This window comes from Odocoileus virginianus, chromosome 15, assembly GCF_023699985.2.
Source record: "Odocoileus virginianus isolate 20LAN1187 ecotype Illinois chromosome 15, Ovbor_1.2, whole genome shotgun sequence".
NCBI lineage: Eukaryota > Metazoa > Chordata > Mammalia > Artiodactyla > Cervidae > Odocoileus > Odocoileus virginianus.
In genome coordinates, this window is record NC_069688.1 from 61,941,357 (window position 1) to 61,953,011 (window position 11,655).

The window sequence follows — 11,655 nt, forward strand, 5'->3', positions numbered from 1 at the left end:
ATGCCCTCCTCCAGGGCATCTTCCCAACCCAGGGATCGAACCCAGATCTCCTGCATTGCAGGAGATTCTGGAAGCCCATTACAGTAGTATACTAACACTATTGATAATAATGTAAGAGGACTCACCTTTCTTTTCTTCCATTTCTTCAACCTGACTGGAATACTCTTATCCTCCTCAATGATCTTTGTTTCTTGCTAACTTCTACTTATCTTTTTTACAGAGCTGCCTCTTTTATTTTCTTCATAGGCTTTATCACTAACTTCTGTTCATCTGTCACACCCTCAGAAGTCTTCTTTGACCACTCACTACAAGATCAGATTTCCTGTCATGTATTCTCATGCATACTCAACATTTCTTCTTAATTTACCATCACATTTCCGAGTTCCAGTTCCCTGTTACCTGTTCTTTCTCTTAAGTTGCAACTTCACATCCTGTTTATGTTTCAATTTTAAAGTGCCCCTGGGGGCTCATTTCTGGTCCTCCTTCTCTAGCCACAGACTCAGAACCTCCCAGAGTCATGGCAACGAACACCACTGAAGTGCCGTATCTACAACACCCACCATGATGCCCTACCCCCAAACCACAGATCACACACACACACACTCCCAATGAGGTTCTCAAATTTAAGACAGAATCCTTAATTCTTACCCCTGCACACATGTTTGTACCTGCACACATATATATATCTCATGAGGGTCTCAAATTTGAGAATCCACAATACTTATCCCTGCTCCAATCTTTCCCATGTCAGGAAATAGCACCATCATCCACTCATTATTACAAAGAAAACTCTTAAAATACCTTTTGATTCCTTTTCCCTTCACTTCCTCATCTCAATCTATCAACAAATTCTATGAACTTCCCATGCAAAACCTATTATTTACTTCTCTATACTATTTCCATACTAGTCCAAGGCCCCGTCATCTCACACCCAGACCACTGAAAGAACTTTCTAACTGGTCACTGGCCTTTCACTCCTGTCCTACTAAAGTTCATTCTTCTTCACCCACTCAGTAGCCAGAGTGATTCTTTAAGCAGATGGATTAAGCACTTACTGATTTAAAGCCTTTCAATGGCTTCCTGTTGTTATGAGAATAACATGTCAGTTTCTCACCCTGCTTATGAAGCTGCATGTGATATGATTTCGCCTACTTTCCCAACTCTTTTCTTAGCACATTAATCCACCATTTGCTATGCTCTAGCTGCAGCAGCCTTTTTCCTGTTCCTTATCCTGGCAAGCTTGATCACACCTTGGTGTCTCTGCATGTGCTTAATAATATAAACTGTCATTACCTACTGAAGTGCTTTAAACATATCATTCGAAGAATTATCTATCAAAACTTAATAGTTCTGCATATTATACTTTCCTTTGGACTGCAGACAGATAAAATTAGTCAATCCTAAAGGAAACCAACCCTTAATATTCATTAGATGAAATGATGTTGAAGCTGAAGCTCCAATACTGTGGCCACCTGATGTGAAGAGCCAACTCATCAGAAAAGACCCTGATGCTGGGAAAGATTGAGGGCAGGAGGAGAAGGGGATGACAGAGGATGAGATGGTTGGATGGTATCACTGACTCGACGGACATGAATTTGAGCAAGCTCTGGGAGATGATGAAGGACAGGGAAGCCTGGTGTGCTGCAGTCCATGGGGTCACAAAGAGCTGGATACAACTGAGAGCGACTGAACAACAACAAAATTATATATTTTCTGCATAGAAAATATATACATAGAATTTGATGTGCTTTAACAAACATATATGGTTATGTTATCCTTACAATGGAGATGAACATTTTCATCACTCAAATCACTGTGTCCCTATGTAAATCAATCTTTTCTTGTATTCAATACCTGGTAACTATCTCATTTCTGCCTCTGTCAGAATATCACACACATGCTGCTGCTAAGTTGCTTCAGTCGTGTCCGACTCTGTGCGACCCCACAGACGGCAGTCCACCAGGCCCCGGGATCCCTGGGATTCTCCAGGTAAAAACACTGGAGTGGGTTGCCATTTCCTTGTCCAATGCATGAAAGTGAAAAGTGAAAGTGAAAGTGAAGTCGCTCAGTCGTGTCTGACTCTTCACGACCCCATGGACTATAGCCCATCAGGTTCCTCTGTCCATGGGATTTTCCAGGCAAGAGTACTGGAGTGGGGTGCCACCGCCTTCTCCCGATATCACACACATAGGATCATACAATATAATCTTCTGTGATTTGCTCCCTCCAATTAGCTTGAGTTCATTTCAGTCCCTCAGTTGTGTCCGGCTCTTTGCAACCCCATGGACTGCAGCTTTCCTGTTCATCACCAACTCCCGGAGCTTACTCAAACTTATCGAGTTGGTGATGCCATCCAACCATCTCATCCTCTGTCATCCCCTTCTCCTGTCTTCAATCTTTCCCAGCATCAGGGTCTTTTCCATTGAGTCTGTTCTTCACATCAGGTGGCCAAAGTATTGGAGTTTCAGCTTCAGCATCAATCCTTCCAATGAGTTTTCAGGACTGACTTAAGATTGACTGGTTTGATTTCCATGCTGTCCAAGGGATTCTCAAGAGTCTTCTTCAACACTACAGATCAAAAGCATCAATTCTTTGGCGCTCAGCTTTCTTTATGGTCTAACTCTCACATCCACACATGAGTACTGGAAAAAACACAGCTTTGACTGGATGGAACTTTGTTGGCAAAGTAACACCTCTGCTTTCTAATATGCTGTCTAGGTTGATCATAGCTTTTCTTCCAAAGAGCATCTTTTAATTTCATGGCTGCAGTGATTTTGGAGCGCAAGAAAATAAAGTCCATCACTGTTTCCCCATCTGTTTGCCATGAAATGATGGGACTGGATGCCATGATCTTCATTTTTTGAATGTTGAGTTTTAAGCCAATCCAACACTCCCTCACTGCAGGTGGATTCTTCTCCAGCCGAGCCACCAGGGAAGGCCAAGAACACTGGGGTGGGCAGCCTACCCCATCTCCAGGGGATCTTCCCGACCCAAGAATTAAACCGGCGTCTCCTGCATTGCAGGCAGATTCTTTACCAACTGAGCTACCAGGGAGTCTTCACTTAGCATAACTTACTGTAATATTTCTAGATTTACCTATGTTGCTGCATATATCAATAGTTCACTCTTTTTTGTGGGGGGGTGCTGTACATGTAAGATTTTAGATCCCTCATCAGGGCTCCAACCCACACCCCCTGCATTAGAAACATGGAGTCTTAACCACTGGACTGCCAGGGAAGACCCAATAGTTCATTCCTTTTTATTGCCAAGTAATAATCCATCCTGTGGATGCAACACAATTTGTTTATCCATTTACCAGGTGATAGACATGTCAGTGTTTTCTAGTTTTGGAGATTATGAATAACCGTATAAACGTGGTAATTTAGAAAAGAAATATAATCATTTTACCATTCATATACAAGTCTTTGATTAGACATGTTTTCATTTCTGCTGGGTAAACACCTAGGAGTAGAAACGCATGATTATATGCTTACCTTCAAACTATTTTCTGAAGTAGTTTTACCATTTTGAATTCTACTAGTAATGCATGCAAGCTTTAATCTATCTCACCAACATTTTGTATTGTAATTTTTTAAAACTATATCTAGTCTAGAGGTATGAAATGGATCTCACTGTGATTTTAATTTGTATTTCCTTAATTACTAAGGATGCAAAACTTTTTTTTTGGTGCTTGTCATTTGGATATCCTCTGGAGAAGAGTCTGTTCAAATCTTTTGCTTATTTTTTTTAGGGGGCTGACATGATCTCATTTATTTGTTTTATTTCCCCACTACAATGTAAGCCCTATGACAAGAAACTTAAATAAATATTTGTTGAGTAAAACTATCTTATCTGAGATTCACATTTTTCAGTTAAGGAAGCTGCATCCAAAGAACAATATACTTTGCCTAACATCACACAGCAGAGACAGCTATGGTTAATACTCAATTCTAATACTTTCTCACTTTGGGGGAAAAATGTTTTTACAAATTAAAATATTTTTGCTGCTTTGCTTAAGGGTAGGGACTAGGTCACTGTATTTTATTTTTTGGGTACTAAATTCCTGGCATAGGATAGTATTTTCCTAGCAGGGGAGAAAAGCAAACAAATGAAATAAGACTGCTTCAAATACAGTATTGATAAGGATTATGAAGATAATTAGGGGCTTCCCAGATAGCTCCGTGGTAAAGAATCCACCTGCCAATACTTGAGACGCAAGAGATGGAGGTTTGATCCCTGGGTCAGGAAGATCCCCTGGAGGAGGGAATGGCAACTCCAGTGTTCTTGCCTGGAGAGTCCTACCGACAGAGGACGCTGGCGTGGACTGGGTTTGCAAAAAGCTGGACGAGACTGACTGACTAACAGACAAGAAGCAGCATGAGAATAATTACAGAATTTCCCTGGTTCTGACAGATTATTTTAAGAATCATCATAAAACTTTGCTCACTATGTTAGTGTATCACTGTACGTCATTAAAAGATTAACAGTTTTTAGTGTTCTTAAGACAGGGAAATGTCAAAAAGAAAAAACCCTTTGTTTGACAGTCAATTTGCTATAGCCTTTGGAATGCTACACACCTATGTTACATCGAGCATGGTAGTGCTAGCCACATGTGGCTTTTTAAATTGAAATAAAAATTTAATTAAAATTAACTAAAATTACAAATTCAGTTCCTCAGTGTACTAGCCACATTTCAAGAGCTCAAAGGCACACCTGTCTATTAGCTGCCATACCTGACAGCACACACATAGAGAGTTCTCATCACTGTGGAAAGTTCTATTGCAACTATTCCTCTCTATATACTAGTAACAGATAACTCACCAATTCTCTCAGATTAAAAGTACATCCCTCCCAAAGTATGTCCTTCTTAACCAAATTTTTTCTGTAACTCATTACTCTAGCTTTTATTCCTGATTTTTTCTTCATCTATAGTTTCAGCTCCAGCAAAGAAAATATGATTGAGAAACACTCTTTAGATGAGATTTTAAGTCAAAAATTATTTTATTATTCAGTTCTACAACATGCAGAGCTATATCACTCATTACATGTGCCCAATACTCAGCTTTATAGAAAACAGAAGCTCATCTACTTACCACTAAGATCATTTATGTGGTTGTAAGATAAATTCAGTCTAGTCAGATTACTCAGTGCTTCAAGACCTAAAATAAAATAAAGTCATTATAAGGTTCAAATAATCAACTAATTAGGATTATATAATATTACAATACTATTTCAGATTGCTTTGAAGCAAATCTACAGTCTGATAACAATGAAATCAGTTTTACTGGTACTTTGCAAAATAATTTTTTAAAAAATTGGTAACGTTTTTAGAAAAAAACTTTTTATATAATGACTTAAAAATTTATGAATATTTATCATCTTCCTTACACAAAATAATACATGAAAAGCACTTACGAACCTTCTATTCTTGTAATCAAATTACAGGACAAATTTAAAGTGCATAGTTTTGTCAGTGTGTTTAGTCCTTCAATTTGACTTATTTGATTAGATGACAGATCTAAATGTTTTAAATTCCAAATGTGATCAATGGATGTGATCTTTGAGATGTTATTGCAATGCAGATTGATGGCATGAAGAGCTGAATCTAAAGATAACTCTGATATGCTACAAAGGAAAATATATATTATTAAAAACAAGTAAAAAATGGACTTAAAAATCATGACTAAAAAACTAAAATTAACCAAAGAGCATGCAGATAATATGCAGGTACTCTATTCATTCTATAATAAAATTTTTCCTACTTATGGTAGCTTTGAAATGTCTCATAAGGTGCAATGTTTCCTACAACCAGCCAGTATTTGGTACTATTTATATAGATAAGTAACTCAATCAAGAAAGGAAAGGGATGCTGGGCATTTCTAGGTTTTATATGCAGTCATCAGTATAAAGCAAAAGCAATATTTATAAAAGTTCAAATCTGCACTTTTTTTGCTATGTTATTTGAATTAGTCTCTCTAAACCTGTTTCCCCCTGCTCATTTAATCCTCACAACTCCAAGCAGTAGGTATTTAAGGATACAATTTACAGAAAGTAGGTAACTTGTCCAAGTTCTTGTGCAAATTACCTAATTGAGCCAGAATAAATATGGATCTGACACTTGAGTTTACAATCTTACTCTCATCACTGTCTGCAATGTCTGTTTAACCCAGAATGTAGCTGATTTCAAAAGAAACCACTAGCTATAGCCATTCGTAGTGAAAAAGTCCCTGTCCTCCCTTGCTGAAATTTGGACCGCATCTCCTCTAGACAGAACTCATCTTTTCATTCTCTGAATTGCTGCCATTTTTAACTAGAGTCTCTTCTGAAGATAGGAGTTCCAGGAATATAAGCTACAGTGCACATAATTCAGAGATGCTAGAACTGGGACACACAAAATCAGGGGCATCTCTTCCATGTTTTGTAGAAGCTACAGTAAAGCTGTAGGAAATCTCACAGTGGGAAAATGAGTTAGCAGCCAAAGAGTAAAAAGGGAAAACAAGGAATTCAGGTTTGCTTCCAAATTAGTATTAAGAATCTCAAATTTAAAATTGAAACACATAAAGTTTGAATACGTCGTAAGATCAGTTTATGCTTTACTCTTCATACTGAAGCTCCTAAAAACCCCGGCAGAAAAAGATTATGTGTTTCTAAATTTCATACTAGCACTCTCTGAATGTGACTATTCCTAATATTTTCCAATTATCTAGCTTCTGTCATTAACTGGGTATTCCCTGGTGGTTCAGACAGTAAAGAATCTGCCTGCAATGCAGGAGACCCAGGATGAGCTATTATTTAGTGCCAGACCTTATGCTAGTAACACATGCTCTTAATGACAGACATTTATTTTCTGAAACATTGTTTCTGGAAGATAATATTGTGCAGATATCTTAGTATAGTTATCTGTCTGAAAAGCAGACCGTGAAATTAGACAGAAATGATTTTGAATTCAAACTTAGTCCACCAGCTGCATGAAGTTGCATAAGTTATAAAGATCTTCTGAGTCTCAGGTATGTCCCCTGTAACATTACTACCTTGCACAATTCTGAGGATTGATGATAATACAGTCACACACATAGATGGCATTCAACGTGGCAGCTATTATTAAATATAAACAGTCCTTTGGAAGAAACACCCTTGTGGAATTTTCTGACAAATTTTAGATAGAGATCCAGAACCAGCTATTTTAATTATCAGCAGGGTGTGCAGAGAGCGCAGGCAACAAAGAAACCACGTTTGGGAAAGGCAAAGACAAGCCTACAGTGGCACAGAACTGCCTGCCTGGGCCTTTAGTGTGGCTAATTACAGGGTGTCAAATGGAGAAAGGGAGAGGGCTGAGACTGAAAAAAAGCAACGGGGCCAATTAGCAACGCAGAACCAAGAGCCTACCATCGTGCACACCCCTGGGCTGCATGAAACAAGGAAACGGTAAACTAAATAGGGTTACCATTTTCAAAAAGCGTGAACAATACACGTATCACAGCGCTCTGCAAAGGAGAAATCAGAATGGGGGCAAAGAGAACCGAGGCAAAACCAATGAAGAGCAGCCAATTCTTACTTCACAGCTGCCAGAGACACTCCGCTGCCACTTTCTGTCACAGGGAAGGGGCAGAGAGGACAGAACCCGAGAGGACCAGGAACGACAGAGCGAGCAAACGAACAGCAGCGGTGAAGAAAGGACCCACAAAGGCTGGCAGGGACGCGGGTAGTCCCGGGAGCGGAGGGCGGGCGGCCCGCTGGACACGAGGCTGGCCCCTCAGCAGCGCGGCTGTGGCGCGGAGCGGCGGGCGAAGCCAGACGCCTTCGGGCGCGGCCTCTGAGAAGCAGCTCTGCGTCTCCGCTATCCCCCGAGGCCACCCGAGGCCCACGACCCCCGACCGGGCCTGCGCGGGCCGCTCCCGGCGGCGGGAGCGCCCTTTACCTCCGCAGGCCTTTGTCCATGAAGCACAAATCCCCGCAGTTGCTGTCGCCGTCCTCATTCTCGACTTCCGCCTCCCCCGGCGACTCCATAGCACCGGCGACAGGGAGAGAGGTCGTAACCGGCGTCCAGCGCAGGGCCGAGAGCCCGGAACACGCCTCCCGGGTTGGCGGAAGCCCGGCCCGATGGGGCGGGGCGAAACCCCCCTCTCCAACCGACGGAGAGCCCTTTCCCGCCCGGAATGCGTCGTGAAGCCGGAAGCCGGAGACTCTCCCTAGAGGGCGTCCTTCCCTTTTACGGCATCTATGGCGAACGCTTGGGACTTGCCGTAAAGCGAGACATCTTGCGGGCCGCTTGGGGAATGAATAGGTCTTTCCCGTCTGGTGCTTCTGTATGGTTTTTGCACAGTGGGCGATTGAATTCTGAAGGCGATTTCACAGCAGCTTGTTCTTACAGATGTAAAGGCTTTCAGTTCAGTCATTTCAGTCCCTCAGTCGTGTCCGACTCTTTGGGACCCCATGGACTGCAGCATGCCAGGCCTCCCTGTCCATCACCAACTCCCGGAGTTTAGCCAAACTCATGTCCATCGAGTCGGTGATGACATCTAACCATCCCATCCTCTGTCGTCTCCTTCTCCTCCTGCCTTCAGTCTTTCCCAGCGTCAGTGTCTTTTCCAATGAGTCAGTTCTTTGGCCAAAGTATAGGCTTCCATATCTATAAGTTGTTCCCCCCGGGGCAGTTGGCTCTCCTGTTGATTCCACAGACATCTGTGGGATGCCTTACTTGTGCTAATAGAGTTTTGTCAAGAGAACGCACTGGTCATAGCAAATACCCTCTTCCAACAACACAAGAGAAGACTCTACACATGGACAACACTGAAATCACATTGATTATATTCTTTGCAGCCAAAGATGGAGAAGCTCTATACAGTCAGCAAAAACAAGACCGGGAACTGACTGTGGCTCAAATCATGAATTCCTTATTGCCAAATTCAGACTGAAATTGAAGAATTTAGGGAAAACCACTAGACCATTCAGGTATGACCTAAATCAAATCCCTTATAACTGTACTGTAGATTTAAGGGACTAGATCTCATAGACAGAGTGCCAGATCAACTATGGACGGAGGTTCATGACATTGTACAGGAGACAGGGATCAAGACCATCCCCATGGAAAAGAAATGCAAAAAGGCAAAATGGTTGTCTGAGTAGGCCTTACAAATAGCTGTGAAAAGAAGAGAAGCAAAAAGCAAAGGAGAAAAGGAAAGATACTCCCATTTGAATGCAGAGTTCCAAAGAATAGCAAAGAGAGATAAGAAAGCCTTCCTTAGTGAGCCATGCAAAGAAATAGAGGAAAACAACAGAATGGGAAAGACTAGAGATCTCTTCAAGAAAATTAGAGATACCAAGGGAACATTTTATGCAAAGATGAGTTCGATAAAGGACAGAAATGGTATGGACCTAACAGAAGCAGAAGGTATTAAGAAGAGGTGGCAAGAATACACAGAAGAACTGTACAAAAAAGATCTTCACAACCCAGATAATCAAGATGGTGTGATCACTCACCTAGAGCCAGACATCCTGGAATGTGAAGTCAGGTGGGCCTTAGAAATCATCACTACGAACAAAGCTAGTGGAGGTGATTGAATTCCAGTTGAGCTATTTCAAATCCTGAAAGACGATGCTGTGAAAGTGCTGCAGTCAATATGCCAGCAAATTTGGGAAACTCAGCAGTGGCCACCGGACTGGAAAAGGTCAGTTTTCATTCCAATCCCAAAGAAAGGCAACCCTGAAGAATGCTCAAACTACTGCATAATTGCACTCATCTGCCACGCTAGTAAAGTAATGCTCAAAATTCTCCAAGCCAGGCTTCAGCAATACGTGAACCATGAACTTCCAGATGTTCAAGCTGGATTTAGAAAAGGCAGAGGAACCAGAGATCAAATTGCCAACATCCACTGGATCATCGAAAAAGCAAGAGAGTTCCAGAAAAACATCTATTTCTGCTTTATTGACTATGCCAAAGCCTTTGACTGTATGGATCACAATTAACTGTGGAAAATTCTGAAAGAGATGGGAATACCAGACCACCTGACCCACCTCTTGAGAAACCTATATGCAGGTCAGGAAGCAATAGTTAGAACTGGACATGGACCAACAGACTGGTTCCCAATAGGAAAAAGAGTACGTCAGGGCTGTATATTGTCACCTTGCTTATTTAACTTAGATGCAGAGTACATCATAAGAAATGCTGGGCTGGAAGAAGCACAAGCTGGAATCAAGATTGCTGGGAGAAATATCAATAACCTCAGACAGGCAGATGACACCACCCTTATGGCAGAAATTGAAGAGGAACTAAAAAGCCTCTTGATGAAAGTGAAAGAGGAGAGTGAAAAAGTTGGCTTAAAGCTCAACATTCAGAGAACTAAGATCATGGCATCTGGTCCCATCACTTCATGGGAAATATATGGGGAGACAGTGGAAACAGTGTCAGACTTTATTTTTATTTTGGGGGGCTCCAAAATCACTGCAGATGGTGACTGCAGCCATGAAATTAAAAGACACTTACTCCTTGGAAGGTAAGTTATGACCAACCTAGATAGCATATTAAAAAGCAGAGACATTACTTTGTCAGCAAAGGTCCATCTAGTCAAGACTATGGTTTTTCCAGTGGTCATGTATGGATGTGAGAGTTGAACTGTGAAGAAATCTGATCGCCAAAAAATTGATGCTTTTTAACTGTGGTGTTGGAGAAGACTCTTGAGAGTCCCTTGGACTTCAAGAAGATCCAACCAGTCCATCCTAAAGGAGTTCAGTCCTGGGTGCTCATTGGAAGGATTGATCTGAAACTCCAATACTTTGGCCACTTCATGCAAAGAGTTGACTCATTTGAAAAGACCCTGATGCTGGGAAAGATTGAGGGCAGGAGGAGAAGGGGACGACAGAGAATGAGATGGCTGGATGGCATCACCGACACAATGGACATGGGTTTGGGTAGACTCCGGGAGTTGGTGATGGACAGGGAGGCCTGGCGTGCTGCGATTCATGGGGGCGCAAATAGATGGACATGACTGATCGACTGAATGACTGACTGACTGACTGACTGACTTGTGCCAGGTACTTCACCTTGTAATAAGGAATAAGATGAAAACCGTTTTCGTTCCTGGAAGCAATCATAGTTCAGTAGAGGAAATGAAGAACCACTGTGTGGCAATGCTGTTGCTTGGAATAGCACAATAGCAATTACGGCCAACTGCACAGTTCCTGAGGGTAGTGGGGAACTTTTCTAAAATGAGGTCATCAACAGATGCCCGAGCAGGATCTTACTAGGTTACAGTGTGTTCTGTACAGAATGTCATTCCAGGTAAGCAAACAGGGCCCAGATAAGGTCAAAAAACACTCCTGGTTATTCTATGTGGCGTGGGAAAAATTTTGTTGCATTGTGTTCAGTCACTCAGTCGTGTTCGACTCTTTGTGACCACATGGACTATAGCCCTCCAGGCTCCTCTGTCCATGTGATTCTCAGGCAAAAATATTGGCGTGTATTGCCATGCTCTCCTCCAAGGGATCTCTTCCCAACCCAGGTATGAAACCTGCATCTCATGTCTCCTGCAGTGGCAGGCAAATTCTTTACCACTGTGCCACCTGGGAAGCCCTACACAACCATGGTATGGCTAAAATGACCATAAGATTCAGTTCAGTTCAGTTCACTGCAGTTGATCTGTGTGCCTAGCTGCTTCA

The 11,655-nt window shown here is 41.9% G+C and overlaps 1 protein-coding gene across 5 annotated transcripts in view; it reads right to left on the reverse strand.

Moving 5' to 3' along the window:
- Window positions 1-8,192, reverse strand: part of LRRCC1 (leucine rich repeat and coiled-coil centrosomal protein 1) — a 39,732-nt gene extending 31,540 nt beyond the window's left edge. For 3 of the 5 annotated variants that reach the window (XM_070477445.1, XM_020884588.2, XM_020884590.2), the window contains exons 1-3: window positions 7,919-8,192; window positions 5,420-5,625; window positions 5,094-5,159 (exon numbers count right to left, since the gene is read on the reverse strand). In XM_070477445.1, coding sequence (XP_070333546.1) covers window positions 5,094-5,159; window positions 5,420-5,625; window positions 7,919-8,007 — 361 coding nt within the window. In that variant the 5' untranslated portion in view covers window positions 8,008-8,192. Of the gene's footprint in view, window positions 1-5,093; window positions 5,160-5,419; window positions 5,626-7,555; window positions 7,839-7,918 lie in introns of those variants that run through there. The other 2 variants (XM_070477444.1, XM_020884589.2) reach the window with 2 other exon arrangements.
- Window positions 8,193-11,655: the final 3,463 nt, after the last annotated feature.